This window comes from Varanus komodoensis, unplaced genomic scaffold (genome assembly GCF_004798865.1).
Source record: "Varanus komodoensis strain SLA01 unplaced genomic scaffold, ASM479886v1 scaffold23, whole genome shotgun sequence".
In the NCBI taxonomy this organism is placed as follows: domain Eukaryota; kingdom Metazoa; phylum Chordata; class Lepidosauria; order Squamata; family Varanidae; genus Varanus; species Varanus komodoensis.
Window position 1 is genome coordinate 16,257,512 of NW_025335627.1, and position 18,890 is coordinate 16,276,401.

Here is an 18,890-nt window from a genome sequence, read left to right on the forward strand (position 1 = left end):
TAGCTGCTGCCATACAGGAAGTTTAAATTAGGAGGACCAGGCTTAATGTTATCAGCACTCTGACAGAGGATTGATATGGAAGAACTATAGTGTGAAAAAAATCAGTTAGCAGAGGCCACTCTACAGGATAATGGGCTGCATGGTAGAAAGTCGGAAAGGTTCACTGCCCCCCTCCCCCATATCACCAAGGTACCAAGCTATCGTACTCAAGAAGAAAAAGTAATGCTGGCAGTCAACTACAAGTCCTGTGCAGATGAGGCAAAGGGATATGAGGTAGGTTGGGCTGGGGGAGCACAACTGGACCAAAGTCACCCAATGAGCTCCATGGCTGAGTGGAGACTAGAAGTCTAGAAGTCGGATCTCCCAGCACTCTAAGCCCTCACACCACACAAACAGTTGCTGTCCTTGTATATTTTGTTCTCCATGCAAAGCAGAAGCCCCAGGAGCAGAAGACTGAGGGCAAAAGTGTGAATTACAAGCCTAACAAGTCAACAAAACTCAATTTATGAGCATTTACCTAATGATATGGCAAGGGGGCAAGGAGGTATTTGGAGGGAAGAACTGGCAAGCTTGGATGGGCAGTTCTCTGCCCACCTGGTGTCCCAAGCAAACGCTCCCCAAGCTCCTTTTAACATAGACCTAGCACTGAAAATAAGTCCAGGAGGAAGGCAGAAAAAGACTAAGACAGCAAATGATAGGTTGATGCACTTAGCAGCATATGATTTTTAATCGGGTGATGGGACACTATTTGGATCCATGTGCATCTGCAGCTAAACTGTTTTTATTTTATGAATACTACTTCATTTCAAAGGTCTGTCATCTTTGTAATCTGCCCAGAGAGCTTTTGTTATTGGACAGTGTAGAAATGTAATAAATGAAATGGGGGCCTCGGCAGGTGAAAAATGGCAGGTGCAGGAAGAGTAAAGTATCTCATTCATTCTCCCCGACACCTCCCCTTTGCCTTCATGCTGCTTTAGCAAGGCTTAGGTAATGTAATGTGTTGGTATCCCTGTTTCAGATCAACAGCCTTGAAAAATTTATTATTTACAGTAGTCTAGAATCTAAACTCTTCTCAAAGCATTTCCAGCCCCACCGGCACTTTTGCTACTTTAAAATGATCCTTCTGTGCTTGTGAAAATGCACTGAGTGAGTGAGTGAGTGAGTGAAAAAGGAAAGTTCACATCTTTTACTCTCATTTTCCCATCTGCAAAATGCAGTTTCTCTCTATAAATGAGGCGGTAGTCTGACCGGTCCTTCTCTTTAAAGGAGGCGGTAGTCTGACCGGTCCTGAAGAAAGCGTCACTGGATCCAGAGATGGCCACTAACTATAGACCTGTGGCCAACATCCCGTTTCTGGGCAAGGTGTTGGAGCGGGTGGTGGCGGGACAACTCCAAGCACTCTTGGATGAAACTGATTATCTGGATCCTTTTCGGTCCGGCTTCAGACCCGGGTACAGTACTGAATCTGCCTTGGTCGCCCTGTACGGTGACCTGTGCAGGGAGAAGGACAGGGGGAGTACATCCCTGTTGGTTCTTCTGGACCTCTCGGCGGCTTTCGATACCATCGACCATGGTATCCTTCTGGATAGACTTGCGGGATTGGGGGTTGGAGGCACTGCTCTGCAGTGGTTCCGCTCCTATCTCAACGGCCAATTCCAGAAGGTAGTGCTGGGGGACCATGTCTCTACGTCATGGCAGCTATGCCATGGAGTACCACAGGGCTCCATTCGATCCCCTCTGCTATTTAACATCTATATGAAACCGCTGGGAGAGGTCATCAGGAGGTGTGGGCTGCGGAATCATCAATACGCTGATGATATCCAGCTTTACCTCTCGTTTTCCACTAATCCAGGTGAGGCAGTGGCTGTGCTGAACCGGTGCTTGGCCGAGGTAAGGGAATGGATGAGGGCAAATAAACTGAAACTCAACCCAGACAAGACGGAGGTCCTGTTGGTTGGCGGATCGGGCTTCGGAGAGGGTGGATTTGACCTGGTCCTGAATGGTGCAACACTCCCTCTTAGGGATAAGGTCCGCAGCTTAGGAGTACTCCTCGACCCAGAGCTTTCTTTGGAAGCTCAGGTGACAGCGGTGGCGAGGAACGCCTTCCTTCAGCTTCGGCTGATTAATCAGCTGCGCCCCTACCTGGAGTACGACTGCCTGGCGACGATGACACACGCGCTGGTGACTTCCCGCCTAGACTTCTGTAACGCGCTTTACCTGGGGCTTCCCCTGAAGACAGTCCGAACACTTCAATTGGTGCAAAATAGAGCTGCCAGGTTGCTGACGGGGATGGGGCGTTATGTTCACATGACTCCAGTCCTCCGTCAGCTTCACTGGCTTCCCATTGAAGCCCGGGCCCAATTCAAGGTGTTGATTATGACCTATAAAGCCCTAAACGGCTTGGGTCCTGGCTACCTGAACGAGCGCTTACGTCCGTATATGCCCGACCGCCCTTTGAGATCTGCGGGAGAGTCCCTTCTCCGGGAACCCTCCATGAAAGAAATTAGGAGAGTAAGTACTCGGAGGAGGGCTTTCTCTGCGGTGCACCCAACCTATGGAATTCACTCCCCAAAGAGGTCCGCCTGGCACCGTCGTTACTGGTTTTTCGGCGCCAGGTAAAGACCTTTTTATTTAAACATCATTTTAATTGTTAAAACATATGATCTGGCCAGGGCAACTTCTTCTTCCTTCTCTTTCTCCTCCTATATTTTTATTTACTTAAGTTATACTGATAATTTTAATCTTATGTTTGTAAACCAATGTCTTTTTTGTACTTTGTATTTAATGGTAATTTATTATGTGCTATTGTATTTCATTGTATTTTATCGTGTTGTAAGCCGCCCCAAGGTTTCGGCAAGGGGCGGCATAGAAATGTTATAATCATCATCATCATCATCATCATCATCACGGCAAGCAACTGTATAATCTACCCAACAGGTGCTCAAGTGGTTTCTGCATTAGTGTGGTTTCCATCCTTCCTGCTCCAGCCTCCCAATGATGGCACATATCTCATTGCCACCAGACCAGGTATTCAATCCAAGGTGATTGATCCCTGTCAATGTCATCCGCCTCTTCATCATCCCAGGCCTCTTATTACCCCTGTCTCCCTGCTTTTCCCACCCCCGCATCCCTCAGCCAGAGCTGCATTGTACCTTTTTCAGCTGTGATCTTCTTCCACATCGAAGCATTTTAATCTGCACCCCCTCCTATCTCCCTTTCCTTCAATGAAGATTCACAAAGGCTTGACCTGGTGCAGGAAATGCAGGAAATGCAGGCATGTTGGTTAGGGGTCCCCTGCCATGAATTCATTCTCACAGGGAGCTCGCGTGAGGGCTTGTCCTTCTCCCTGCTCCATGCCTGTCGCCAGCATCTTCTTGCTCCCCACATCAGCATCCTGCCAAGTGTCTTCCCTCTGCCCCCATCTTCATGACCAGGCACGATGGCTTGTCTTGCTGTTTCCTTGATAGAGAATCTCCAGTCATAGATCTGAACTTTTCCTCCAGCAATTGCAGTTTCCCACTCCTCTGCCACTCACCAGTTCACATTCCAGCTTTCCGGCTCCGCATACAGCCGCATCTCCTCCCATCCCTTCTAGTCAGCATCAAGAATATCCTCTGCCTCATCCCCATGGACAACACAGCCGCCTGTATGCAGCCATGCCCACATCCTCCCAACCCCTCACCAAACACTCCCCACAAGAAAGTTGCAGTGGTTGCAAAGTGCATCTTTATTTCAGCAGCAGCACCAGAGGAAATTGGGCAATGGAAAATATTTTTTTGAGAAGAAACCACAGGTTTCATATTACTAATAGGCTGGCTGAACTCTCCTGTTGCTATGCATATTCAGCAGTGCCTGGGATTTTACACCCCCCCCCCCCGCCGCCCCGTATTGCGTCCCTCCCCATGCCAGCAGGCATCTAGCGGCTAGATGCAGATGTGGCACTTCCTGCCCCCTGGCAACACAGGTACTACCTCCACATGCACATGGCATTCTTGCTGTGGCAACATGCCAAGGCCACTGAGAAGTGCCTGCAGGACCACCTGCGGGGAGCACAGCTGCACCATGGCCATGTCCAGTACCCAGCATCCCTTTGCAGGTCAGGGAACCCTGGTAGGCCACTCTCCCATGGCTGCCGCTGGGGATCACCCTTGCATCCATATGGGAATAGAGACTTGGGCCTAGCAGTAGTACTTCTGAGAGCAGTTTTTCCAGCTTTACAGCTGGCTGAGAGAGTGGGGGTGAGGGAGGCTAGACAGGCCTACTGTCAGCCACAATCACCTCGATCTCAGCACTCCACTCAGGCAGCTCTGTGGTTTCTTCCAGCAATGTACCTTCCCACATCTCCCCACAGGCTGCACACCCAGTGCTGTGTCCACATCTCCAGAGCATGCCACTGCCCCTTCAGCCACCCAAAGGCTCTTTCCAGAGAGATCCTCACACGGCTGCTGAAGTTCTCCTGCCTGATCATTCTGAGGACGTCAGGGTGCTGCCATCAGCTGTGACTACAAAGCAAAAGCTTGGTTGCCCAGGACTGGGGGCCAAAGGGGGTGGGTGCTTCAGAAGAAGAGGCCTCTTTCCTGTTTATCCACCCAATTTCAGGGGATTTCAGAAGAGGGTTGTTCCATGATTCTGCCCCCATCTAGAAAACCTCATAGACATCTAGAAACCTCCTCCTGGAGTCCACCACTGCCTGCAGCACCATCCTAAAATCATAGAATCAGAGAATAGTAGAGTTGGAAGGAGCCATGAAGGCCATCAGGTCCAGCCCCCTGCTGTTGCAGGTCACCAATTTACACTCATCCCATCCTGTAGAGGCATGTCTGGCTGAAGCATTACTTATTCCTGTGTGGGGGTAAGCAAATTCACATGTGTGAAATTCAAGGAGCCCCCTGCCCAAGGAAACCGCAGCCTCCAGAATGTCACATCTCTCCATTCATCCCCCACCTTGAATACATGGACTGTCCTTGCATGTGATAGACTTATCCACACTGAAGGTGATATTCAGGAGAAGGTAGCCAAGGCTGAAGCCCAGTTTCTACAGGCTGATCACAAGGCTCTCCCTCAGCTTGATCAAATGTCTCATTACTGCATCCTGTCCAATTTTGGAATTGATGAACTCATGGTGGCCCCGAACACGTGGAACAACTCAAGGTGGCCCTGGATATGTGGAACAGAGCATGAAACTGAGCATCATTTGAAGCATTCATGTCCAACATAGAACATGAACACCTCCTCATGAGGAAGGGCCCATGCTGGGGGGTGCATCTGTCTGCAGTTAGTTTCTTGCCCCCAGAAGAAGACATTGTGGCACTTCTGGTCCAAGCTGGAAGTTGCCACCATCAGTACCTGGTTGCACGAGGGATGATGCAGAGCATTCCCAGCCAGAGGCTCTTCCCCCCACCCCCCGGCAAAGGCAGCTTGGAAAATGGGCAGGGGATGCAGGGCTTCTGGCCAGAAAATCCCTTTTCTTTTCTGCATGACTCCTGCATGCAATGTAATGGCAAGCACGGCTTCCATCTGCAACTCTCCTGTCCTTGCTCCTCAAGTCTTGTGCTGCTGCTGCTGTATGGAGACATCCCACCCCCATGCTGTAAGACTTGGGGGCGGGATGAGGAGAGGAACCAGGTGTGTGTGTGTGGAGTGCAGAAGCTTCATAGATACCATGTGTGCTGAAATGAGGGGGGCAAAACAGGTTGTCACTTGGCCAGATTGCAACTTGGTGGTTGGTGGCCCATCTCTGGGTTTCTTGCTCATTCATGTGTTGGAACAGTTCGCAGGTCTGTTCTCCAGCCAGTCCCATGGCTGTGAGGAGATCCCTAGCCAGCTGCACCCTATCTGCTCAGCAGATGCATAGCACGCTGTTTGTGAGTAAACGTTCCTCTGGGTGTGTGTGTGGAGGGGATGTGTCTTTGGACTCCTCTGACTGATCTGCCTGGGGACCTGGCTCCTCCATTTCCAACTGTGTTCCCACCTGCTGAGGTGCCTCCTTCCACTTGTGGTCTGCAAGCTGGCCTCCCCTTCTGGGAAGACACCAAAGGGAGGCTTTTCTTGCACAGCATATTATTGGCCATCTCAGTTCTGGTGAGGTTCCCACACTGCAGGAAGTTAGAAACGTGGGGTGAGGGCTCCTTTGATTTCCAGTTTCACATCCTCAGGGGGTGGCCCTCTGGTGGTGAGGCTGTGGTCACCATCTTGTTGAGTTTGGCTATGCTGAGACAGCAGCCTAGCCGGCAGGGGTTGGAATGCAGATGGCGGTGGAGATGCAATGTCCATGCCTTCCAGCTCCAGTCTCAGTTCTGATGGCATCTCCCTACCAGGGGGCCATCCCTGCAGTCCTGGATGTTCCATGACCCTACGTGAGACACTGCCAGGCAACATTCCTCATCTCACCTCAGGAAGTGGGCAGGCAGGGCTGCTGGTGCTGGAGGCATACAATGTGGGGCACTGGTGCCTCAAGCCATAGGACCCAGCCATAGTCTCTGTGAGCTCAAAATATCTGGGTACCTGAAGTGTCCCCCTGCCTCACATTTTGAAGAAAGAAGTTGCCCAGAATGGAATAGAATCTTCTTCCAGCAAAAGTGGGATCTAAACATGATACATAATAAAAACTCTTCCACCCGCCTGTAGGGGCAGAACCAGTTTAGGATTGGCTGGTCCTGAGGTATGGGCTTCCCACTGTAGCTACATGGCCTGGTTTGTTTTTCTGATTGAATCACCCTGGTATTGCTCGTGGCATGGACATGGGAGGAGAAACTGCATTAAGGGGGAAAAAAGCAGGGTCCACGCAGTTAGATGACAAGCGATTTTATTTTGCAAAACAATCACTATACAGCAACAAATACAATTGCAAATTGGATTGAAAAACATGAACTACCTACCACCAGCCATCCAAGAAATGCCTCCTTTATGATAACAGGCTCTAGAATTGTTAGGAAAAAGAAGTAACCCCACAGGCTTTGCAACAGCATACTGTTTCTTTAAAATAATTTTAAAAGGAAATGGGGTGCATCCCAGCACATAGAAGGTGATTTTATATTTCTCTTTGCTAAAGCTGAAATGGCTGCTAGGCCTGATCTTGCCAGATCTGCAAAATCCTCTTCCTATTTGTAAAGGAATTTGCTTGATTACCCTGTTAGTCATGAGCAAGCTTGAACATGGCATTTATTTACGACCATGCAAGTTGTGACTGAGTGGAACACAACTCACCAGCCATGTATTGCACTCTTCCAGTTGCCCTGTTTTCCAGTTCTATGGAGGTAGCAAAGCCAGGATGCTTCTCAAGCTGCTGGCAGTCCATGCTCAGCATAGCAGGCCAAACACTTAGGCTGAACATTGAGTCTGCTGCTTCATCTTGAATCACAAAGGCAATATATACTTCATATCTTTTGGAAGGGTTTCTGGGATCCAGTACTACAGAAGAACCCCTTGTATGCTAATCATAACATGGTAGTCCACATTTTTGGATCCTCTGGAGACACACGCTAGCTAGGCAGATGTAGGTATTTGCAAATAGCCAGAATGAAGGGAAAGGTTGCAGCTGTATGCATGCCTATTGTTAGGTGCTTAATGCCTTACAATCAATATATCATAACCCAATAGGCAGTGAACTTATAATTAGTAGCTTATTGTTGTTGCTTTTGTTGCTGGACAAAGACCTGTCTATCTTTCTTCAGTCTCTTCATGCCTAAGGTCACACAGAGCAGATACTATGAAGGTAGGGAGAAAATAGGGACCTTGCTTTCTGAAGAGACGGTTTTATTCTTGCCTGAACTGTTTATGTTGGTCTGAAACATTTTACTCATCTTTCTTTTGCATTGTTTATTTGGCTAGAATTTAAGAGTTTGCTAGTCGAGGTTACTGTGCTGGGCCTCAAGGAAACTTGACCAACAACTTCCAGATGGGAAATTGGAAATTTCAGCAAGAGGAGAAATGACTAAAGGTAGTGCCCACATGGCTCCAGTTGGTTTTGGTGTTATGAGTGCCAGAAATTTTCTCCTTGCACTGTGCCATTCCCTTTGAAACAGCCTATGTTGGGGAAGTTAATTTTTTGTTAACCTTTCCTGCCCCTCAACTCAACCATCCCCTGTGTAAATCTAGAGTCCGGTAACATTGTGTGTGCATTTCTTATATTACAACATGGCTTCCTGCTGACTTTTCAACTTGTATAACTTCATCAAACTCTGCAACTCTTTCTATGGAAGGACAATTGATTACAAGGACTTGCTTTAGGATGAGAAAGATAAATTTCCAGCATGAAATTAATGACTCAGAGGCTTTGGACACATATATTCAATAAATAACTTCACCATCTAGAATGTGTTTATATTCCAAAAAAGCAGAATACAAAATAGTCACAGACTGAACACTGTTCTGATTGCCTAACATTCCGCATCAGTTCATGTGAGGTTCAGTAGTACCCTGGGAACCCTTTCAGATTGGAAAAAACACATAAAAACACGGAGAGGCTAATCTGCAAGTATCAATAGCACAGAGCAGAGTGACGCTTGATTAAAACTACTACTTCCTTCCTTCCTTCCTTCCTTCCTTCCTTCCTTCCTTTCTTTCTTTTCCGAAGCAGTGGGAATGAGTCCCACTGTTTGGACCCTTGGTCTGATCTAGCAGGGCTCTCCTTATGTTCCTAATCAGTGTGTTTTGCAGCCTACCATTATTCCAAGTAACACTGTAGCAATTAAAGGGTAGAGCAGTCCTTCTGATGCACTTCAGATTCTGAGTTAACTTTCTTAAACAGTATGTCTGCATTATAAATGGTATGAGGCAACTTATGAATCAGCTTTTATGATATAAAATGTCAGTTCATCCGCAGTCATTTGAACAAGCTCTACGATACACTGTGTGGGGAATGTGCCGTTCCAATCCATTCACAAATGAAAGCCTAAATAATTTAGGAAGCTTATGTTTAATTAGGACCTGATTTAATTCCAGTGCTGTGGAATTGTCCTGAAATACTGTTCAGAGCTTTAGATATGTGCATCTAATTATTGCATCCTAATGAATGCTCAGGTCATGATAAATGTGTATTGACGGTGCCATGAATTCTTTATTCATACTGTTGTTTATCTTCTTTCAATGTTATTTAAGCATCAGTCTTGGATACACACACCAGGTTAATTGAGAGGTTTAAGAGGTAGCCCTTTTCAAACAGCTTCCAACACACAAAGCCATCCTAATGAATCAATCATGTACAGCTGAACTTGAGAGCATGCAAAAGTTATATAGATGGTTTCATACGGGAAAAAGCAACCAAGCTGCAGGTTGAAATAGGGAACTGAATTATAATCTAGTCAGTTAGCATATATAACATGAGCAGACTATTGTCTACTTATGTGTCATATTACCATACCCCCATACCACATGTATCCATGTTTTAGTGGTGGAAATCCCATAGACTCCAGTTGTTTTAATATTTAGGGATCCCTGTCTTATTTCTCATCCTTGTCACATACTTTTTATATTCAGCATTTTTTTCTGCAGATTTATCTATCAGTTCTATCACCTTGGTGATGTGTATGGGCAACTTATCTAATAATGTTTCCAGTAATCAACATTACATATGCATCTTCTTCCTGAGGCACCTGAGCATATCTGTGCAAAGATGTCATTAAAGGAATGGAATGACTTCTATTAAAATGATCCCTTTGTTTCTTGGAATTTCAACTTTAGCAAAGGAAAAAAATAAATAAGCAACTTCAAGCTTCACTTTCACTGCAGGATTTTTTAAAAGCCAGAACAGAATCATTATTTTACTCATTTGTTAAACATCCCAAATCATCTTTTTGGAAACTTTTTTTAACAAATTCACAGACCCGTTAAAATCAATTATGGTGGAGAAAAAGAGAACGAATGGAGAGTATTTTTTCTAGAATCACAGAACAGACTTGCATCTGGCACTAAAACAGGGTCACAGTTTTGAGATGTTACAAAAAGCAATTTCATGCTAAAAGGGTTGTTGCCTTTTTTGCCTTTTTTATAAGTCAGAATAGGGAAATAAAAACCCTGCTAACATCTACTTTTACATACCTAAAACTGCAACACCAAAGGGTGCAAGAGACACAGATACTGTGAATAAAGTAGAATATCCAAATATGAGAGGGCGTATCACAAATGGTCACAGAGAAATATATAGCTATAATACTGTATCAAACGAATGGAAAGGATGTGAAACCAGTAGTGTAGACACAAACCTAGCTGCTTAGCCAACATCCTAATCAGACATATTTCCATTGCTTAGTTTCAGTAGCTGCTTTTAAAAAAGAAAAATGCCACTTCCCCAATACAGTTCATAGGATTTTTTTTCCTCCCCAACTACTTTAATTATTAGTTAAATAATTTATTGGAATCAGCTATACACTGACATAATTATCCAAGTCCAACAACATTAATAACTTAATTGACTCTTTCTTCTACCCATTTATATAAAATAACCCCACCCCACACACCCACTTCTGAAGCTTCGCCATTTTTATTTGCCCTTCCGTCTGGTACACAGATGCTCCCGTTTAATTTGACTGGCTAATAAATGACAGTGGGAGATGTTCCTTAATTCCATCCATCAAGAGAACAGTAAAATGAGCAACTCGGGGTGTTTCACTAGGCTCTCCAAAGAGTGATGGATGGCCTTCAGCCACACGGAAGGTAAAAATGCATTGGATCAGAGTACGGTACTCCATGCAAGACAGAGCAGAGCAACAAGAATTGTCCAATGTAATGTACTGCAATTGTACCCACATAAAAGCCAGTGTCTTCCCGTTGTAAATGGAAATCAGGCCAATTTCTGCATCTATATATATCTTTCCCCCAGTTTTTATTTTATGGTTACTACAGTCTTGGGATGTGACTTAATTTTAGACATGGTAAGGAATGAATGTTAACACCTGCTCAGAGCCCATTAAAGGCAAGAGCTCATGCCTAAATATTATTACTTCGAGCACTGCTAAATGAAGCAAATTCATAAGCCCTGCTTCGCCAGGGCTGCAGTGACGTCTTCAGCAAGGGTAGCGAGCTGAGGAGACTCAAGCAGGTTGATGCTGCCAGAGGAGGAGACATTGCTGAGCCTCCGTGGGGAAGCCACGCTGGATCTCCCTGGTGACTGTGTGATGATCTCAGCTCCATGATCTACACGGGCTTTAGCATGCTCTCGGAAATTTAGCTTCTGGCTGTCAATCTGTGCAAGGAAAGGAGGCTTATAAAGACATTGCAACAACGAGGGATATGTGAATCTCTGTTGAGTAATTGTGCCAGTTGCACTCATTTGCTTCCTTTGGAAGAGTGAGACATCTCCCAAATCTATTTTGGAAAGATTTTATTTTGGAAAGGTGTGCAAAAGTCAAAGTGAGCCAGTTCCCGGCATGGCTGACTGGGCAATGCTGGAATTTGTAGGCATTTATTCTGTCCAAATGAGGGCAGTATCCTGCTTCCATTTACAAGTTTTTCAAATATTAGTCTATAATAGGCTATTTTATGTCTATTTTATGTCCAAAGGTGCTTTCAAGAGGAGGTTTCTTGTTTCAATTCAGAAATAGAACTGAGACAAAATGTGGCAAGTGTCTGATGGAATCCAGTGGGTCATGGGCAAAACTTGGTAAAACCTTGTGGCACAAGGTTGTAATTTCACTGGTAAGAACTACAGCATTTAAATTTGCATAGATCTAAGATTATTGACTTTTGCTAGTTACATGTCACAAGACACTTTTACAGGTTGGAGAAAAAAAATGACAGTTCAAATATGAATGCCCTTGGCATGGTTGTATCAGGATCTCCTGCTCAGGGACAAGCCCAGACTGAACCTGCATTACGGTGGCTTCAAGTCATAATTTCTTTTGAAGCACGCAGACTTTTCCTTTGCATGCATTGGATTTCCTTGGGGCAAAGTGATCAAGTCTGCACCACAAACAGCCCTGCAGGACATGCATGCTTGTCTCCAGGATGGAGATGTGAAGGCCTGGAGGCAGGGCCATGGGCGGCAAATGATGGGAGACTGTGTGGTGGAGAAGTGAGGATGAGAACAACAAGTGGTATAGTCTTCTAAGATGAGGGTTTGAAATACTTTTGATAGTCATTGTATTAATGCTACAAAACATGTAGATCTAGGTTCCAGAGACAGTAATATTAGCGATCCTACCTTTGGTATTTCATGTTTCCAGGTGAATATATTTTGGTGTTGGAAAATTACTTCCAACAGTTGCTGCTATTTTGTGCAAACAAAGAGTCTGCCAAACAATTAATTCTGGAATGTGGTGATAAGGGCTTTGCACAATGCAGTCCCTAGCAACCCTCTTGTCTTGTATCCTTCCATTTTCTTCACTGAGCAGAATAAACTGAGCTATGTTTGAAAATACATACATACAAATATGTCACAAACTACCATATGAAAGAGGTAAGAAGCTGCTTGCAAACCACCCATCTTCTGAAGTCTTTTTTGTCTTAATGATCACATACATATTTCCATGCAACTAACTGCACAACTGTCCTTTCAGGAACTGGTCTGCATGAAACAACAATACGGAGTCTAAGTATGGGTTGAGCAGGAGCTGTTATGTGGAATCAAAATGCAGGAAGAAAATTTATGGTTCCTTCTTGGGTTCTGACATCTGGGCTGTTTATGGCTAATAACCCATAGTGTGGGGTTTACATGTAATCACAATCCAAGATTCCAGAACCCATGAATCACTAAAACCTATATTCAACCCATACTCACCCCATATCCATCCTGTCCTTGAGGTGAACCAGCAACTCACTTTCTGCAGTATCCATGCAATAAAGAATAACTGGGCTGAAGATAAGTTGTTCCATTGATTTCAATGGCACCTGACCAAAGTGCAACTAACTTCATCTGGATACAAGTTTACAGAAAATGCAAGGAGTGATTGTGTCACTATGAAGACTGTCTAGATGGCTATGCCGTACCTTAATGTTACCTCCTCCAGGTACATGGTGAGCATTTTCGAGTGAACCAACCTTAGCATGGGCCTTTTCTTTAAAATCCAGTTTTACACTCTCGATTTTCACTCGTCCCCCACCTATATGTTAGGGAGAGAGAATAAGACTGAAAAAAGTCAAAACTCTCCTATGACCACTCCTGTGGTCTCTTGTGAAGCATTTTTCTTGGAAACAGACAATATGTTAGTTTAGGAAGAAAGTGACCACAAAACATTTTCCATTTGAATATGGTCTAACCTCCCCCCTGCCGTTACATTTTGTTCCATTGTCACTATTTTTCAGTACTTCCATTGTCACAATTATCTTACCTCTTCCAGTTAATGTGGGGCATACCTCATGGAGGATCTTAATTACAGAACCATTACAATATTTTAAATTTACCCAATCTTTATTGTAATGCAAAACAAGAAAATACTGATGTGGTCTAAACTTAACTCTCCGACAACAGAGGGGAGTCAAACCAGCCTTGACAGGAGTGGGAAAAACATCTTAAAACTTTTGAATCCATCTTTCACAACTGAGGTAGAAATTGCCATGTTGTGCTTCAGCCTTCCCCTGTCCCAATTTAATAAAAGAATCAATATTTTTGCATTTCTGGCTTTAGAGGTCAATTCTACTGAAATGACTGAGACAACTGAAAAACCATAAAGAGGGTTCATGATGACCCCAACAAATGCTGTTCAGATGTATTAGCTATTTGACATTACTGCAGATGCTTAGGTCAAAAATGGTTGCTTTCATTTCTTGGGTGGGAGGAAAAATAACAATACTTGGTCTATTTCATAATAGTCAAATTAAGGCACAATTCTATTGTCTCCTGAAGTGGGATTATTTGGAGTTGCAGTCCCAGGAACCTGTGACTTCAGTGCTGGGACTTGAAACAGAGAGCCTGTCCCTGCCCTGCCCCCCACTGCAGCCAGCATAGTGCAAATCACATCAGCTGTCTCTCCAAGTTTGGAAATCAGTTTAGGAGAGGAGGAAAGGGACTGTGAAAGGGGAGAGGTTGGAAACAATGGTTGGCAAACTCAAAACAAATCAGAAATCACCCTAGCAGTTTCTTGCCCATGTTTTCATACAAAGCTTTTTATGTGCCAAAAATGGCAAGATCAGTGATTCTCCTGTGTTTGGTGCATAACTGTACAACAGTCTTAGGTTAGCATTTCAAATTCAAGATCATCCTGTGCTATAATAAAATGAAAGCTGATGCAGACACCTGTGACCAGATGGTCTCCACAAATACTTCAGGTATGATCAAATGAGGACTGATTGTGTGTGTGTGTTTTTCAATATATTGGACACTGCCTGCTTAAAGCTGAGCAATCCATGTAGGTATGATCATCCCAAGAGACCTATTTTCCTAGCACACATACATCTGAATAAATTGACCGTGGGCTCTGTCTAGTAACACACCCAGCTTGCTAGGGACACAGAAAGAGGCAGCCCTAGAATTTGTATGGCCCATCACTGCTGGCACAAAGAAAAAGGGAGAAGATCACCTCCCTGGGAAATTGCACAACAGAAAATTGCAGCAGTTATGAGCTTATGCTTCCACTTGGCTCTCCTACATGTGCAGTTTGAAATGGGACAATCATATATCAATTGCATAATCATGTACTATAACTACAAGGTCTGTGTGATTTGTCATTAATGCACAGCTCATAATTTCTACACTGTTACAAATGTATGCAACTGTCATAATCATTTTACATGTAGGCTGAAGTCAGAATATATTGTTTTTTGTTTAAAAAACTGTAGCTACAGCCCTTATACTTTTCTTGTAAGTTTATGTACTTGATATTGTGGAGTATTGTTGACCCCAATGACTTATTTGCAGATATACCAATTTGCTGGAACAGGAAAATTCCCAATTTAGACCTGATTTTTAAAAAACTAACATCCACCAGATATATTTTTAAATGTGTTTCTTGGGTACATTTGACCCCAAACCAGATTGATTCTATTCATTTTTCTGTTGATGGAAGGTTAAATTAAATTGAATTTCTTCAGTCATTACTAAATAATTCAGGTATCAGCATCCACATAGTAATTTCCCCAAAGACCTAGTTGAGCCTCTAATGGCATTTTGGCACTTAGGTGCTGCACAATAGCCTGTTGCAGAAGCTGGGAGTGAATGATGGGCAAATTCTATCAGCTGCTTTCCATTCTGGGCTTGGAAAACAGAACTGTTTTCTCTCCACTCCAAAAAATGGAAAACTTCAGTCTTTTCTGTGTCTGATTCTGACTTCTAGCCACATCAGAAATAAAGAGCAAAAGATGCAGAGTGCCTTCCCAGAGACACAGCTTTCCGTTTCCACTTCCCAATTGGCCATGCTTGTCGGAAGCCTCTTTCCCTCACTTTCCCATGTGGGAATGGCAGTATCTCAGATGCCAGGGACCAGTTTTCCCCAGGGCACCTGAGTCATTAACACAGACATCAGGCATTCCCAAAACTACAGGTATTTGGGGGTTATTGTGAAATTCCATTTTCCTTCCAGGCAGTTTCAAGATTCCAAAAGAGTCAGTTTGCTGAAGTGGTTAAGAGTGCAGGACTGGGCCTCAGGAGACCCAGGTTTTAGTCCCTGCTCAGCCATAAAGCCAACTGGGTAACTTTGGGCCAGCCACAGACTCTCAGCCCCACCTACCTCACAGGGTTGTTGGGGGGATAGCAGTGAAAGCAGGAAAAGAATGATGTCAACTGCTTTGAGTTCTTTAAAAAAAGAAAAAAGTGAGATATAAATCTAATAGAATAATAAATAAAGAAAATTACCTGGCCTATGACGGATATTCTTCAGTGAGCCACATTTGGAAGTCACATGACTCAAATCTATCTTCTTGGTTACAATTTGCACCTGTTAAAACAGCCAAAACATATTTCAGGAACAAGAAAACAAAAACTAGAAAGGGAAAGTGCCCAAACTTTGAAAAATACTGCAAGGGAATAGGTGATTAGAACAATACCATCATGCCACAAAGGAGGGAAATACACCCAGATTAATGCAGCAAGCTTCCCATTCGGACAACCAGCCTAGTAGTACCATGTTAAAAGCCTTTTTATTAGTAAAGTGAAGATGGTAAATCAGGAGGATGAGTAAAGTTATTTTCTAAGAGGTTTCACATTTTAGTTGGCCTCAGGGCTGTGTGCTGAGAACTATGTAATTTTTTTCTATTTTCCTTTTACGTAAGATTTTCCAGAATGTCCTGTTTTCTATGGTTTATCTGAATTTCTGCTTCAAGAATCTTTCAGCAGTGTTTAATTACCTAGAAATAGATAATTTTGCAGATAGAATGTTTGGCCTGGCAAATTATGTTTATTTCCTTTTTTCAGTTAAAAGTTTTTTTGTTTGCTTGTTTTAAAAAAGAATAACTAAACTTAATGTATTTAAATCCAAGGAAGAGGAAATGGGACGTTTCAACAGAAACTTGGTCTTTTGTTCCTCCAGTACTGGCAAATTGAGCTAAGCAAATATAAAAACATAGCAATTTTTTAAAAGTACAAAATGTCTTCTTCTCCCAAGTATTCCTGGCCCTTCAGAAGGTTACAATTATACATATCATAGAATACAATTGTTCTCTGGGCCATTTTGGAACCACCATAAAGTATTTCCCTCAGTTACTTAGGAATGAGTTTGCCCCAGCCTTCAGCTACTACTGGGCCTTTGGGCTCACAAAAGGGGCGGTGACTCCGCACTGCCTCTGCTGTAGGATGAAATCGCATCAAAGCTGGTCAGGAGCTGCATTAAACTCTCCTGACTCTCACCAGCAATGGCTGCCACCTGGGGAGGAAGAAGCATGGGCAAATGTGTGTGATCCCTTTCCATCCAAGTACCTATTGTAAGCCGTCCTGAGCCGTTTGTCGGAAACGACAGGATATAAATGTTTAAATTAAACTAAATTAAAATTATTGCTAGCCTTACCTCCATGTCACTGGGAATGAATTTGCCAGTTAAGCAGAGCAAGTTTTGGGTCCTGCATGGCTCCAGGTTGTTTTTCTTTGTGGGCTTTACATAACTGCAGATTTTATTAGAGCCAACAGCAGCCCCGACTGCACCAGTGCCTTGCAGAACAGAGTGCTGTGAATGTGTCGCGATGTGTGCCCCCCCGACTTGGAGTGGGGCATTCCTTGTGGTCTGTGAGAGATCCACCATTCAACACACAATGCTGACACACCAGTAGACCAAGGTGGCATGTGAAGCAGGAGTGAGAAGGGAAGCAGTGCTCGGTAGGGAGAGAAGAGTGGGGTTGCCACAACCGGCTGGGGTGCCCCGGAAGCTACCATCTCTACTTACATTTCCTCCCCCTGCTGAATGTTTGATGTTATCCTTGGAACCACATCTGGATTGAATATCACTAAAATCAATCTTCTTGTTTAAAATCCTAACCTAAAAGGAATCGGAGGTTAACTTGCTATAAAGAAGGTTCAAGTCTACACAGTTCTCAATGCACGTGATCCTGCCTGTCTCAGCCGAGGGGGGCATTTGGACTAAAAGTGATGCCCCACTCTGTCAAACGCCTTACAGAGCAGCCGCCACTGGAAAATATGCCTTGCTCTTTCTTTCCCATTGCTCTCCAGGTGTCTGTATGGGAAAGGAAAACTAATTTCCAACATTCTGAGAGGTACCAGGTGTGCCCAGGTGAGTGTTTGCTAGGAGGTGCACATTCAATGCTCATTGGTATGAAGATGGGCACAGGGAAGTCCTAATAGGCCTCCAGACTGTTACGAAGGGGTATGGAAGGAGCAGGGTGGAGCCTGCACCTGGTACCTGCCCAGTAAGATCTGTGCATTGAAGTCTTACTGTAGGATTTCAAGCTCTATTATCACCTGGGATTTCCTTATTGCAGATCTTTTTCAGCCCCACTTTACAACCCCACATGATTTGCTCTGTAAGAGTCGCCCAGTCCTCCTCCTCGCATCATCAACCTTCCTGCCATCCCCTTTGTATGATTTTGTTCTGTGGGGTTCCAGCAGAGGATACATTAAAACAAAGGTCTAAGAATGTCTGCTGGAGCAGGATTTCTTGAAACCTCTTCTGCTTTCTTAAGTAAGGCTAATCTCTTGTGTCCCTTTAACACTTGTTTGTTCTAGACACTAGGATATTTATTATATCAAAACTTCTGCATGGAGCTTGACAAAACCTACCTCCATGTGGGAATGTTCCACAGGGGATTGTTTGTGATTAAGCCTGCATATGTGGTAAGAAGCTTACAAATATTACAGTTTACATGTGGAGAATTGCCATGCAGAAGTCGTTTTTGGCAGCTTTCACACATGAGGCTCCAATGTATTATGTGACCTTCACTTGCTCCAAAGTCTATAGAAAGGCAAACATGTGGGATGGGAATACCTCTACTATATGCCAAAAAAGACCTGATGGAGGGGCCACAGAATCAAGATGGTTTAAGACAAATAGTGACACCTACTAACATTTCAGGGATACATATGCTTGAATGATCCACAAACAGTCCATCTGAGAAGCAGACTCCACTGAACTGCTCCGCAAGCTTAAAAAAGCAGTTGGAGGATGTATTGTGATGTATTTTCAGACTGGAAATATTTCCCGTATTTTAATTGTTTTAATTTTCAATTTAAAAAAAAAAGTGGAAAAAGGAGTAGGAAAGCTACTGATAAGAGAGAGAAAGAAAAGAGCATGCCTTTTATAACATATCTATACATGATAGTCACATTTAACAGGAAAAAAGGAGTCCGTATATCTAAATAAGCATCTGTACAAAACTGACAACCATAGGATGAGTTTAAATGTAGGAAGGTCAGAAATTCTGAATTGTGGGTGGGCTTTTTTTCTTCTAATTTGCAACTTAAGTTCCTTTGTAACTGGGAGGGCTCCCAGTGTCCAGTTTTGCTCTCCATCCACTAACCATGTCTCCCCCCACCACACACACACACACGACGCACACACAGGGATGTAGTTTAAAAC

General features: G+C 44.0%; 1 protein-coding gene across 1 annotated transcript in view; it reads right to left on the reverse strand.

Moving 5' to 3' along the window:
• Nucleotides 1-10,966: 10,966 nt before the first annotated feature.
• The window catches only part of MAP2 (microtubule associated protein 2), a 119,954-nt gene continuing 112,030 nt past the window's right edge, over nucleotides 10,967-18,890 (reverse strand). Inside the window, exons 10-12 of the mRNA XM_044432054.1 lie at nucleotides 15,725-15,806; nucleotides 12,925-13,037; nucleotides 10,967-11,182 (exon numbers count right to left, since the gene is read on the reverse strand). Coding sequence (XP_044287989.1) covers nucleotides 10,967-11,182; nucleotides 12,925-13,037; nucleotides 15,725-15,806 — 411 coding nt within the window. The remainder of the gene's footprint in view (nucleotides 11,183-12,924; nucleotides 13,038-15,724; nucleotides 15,807-18,890) is intronic.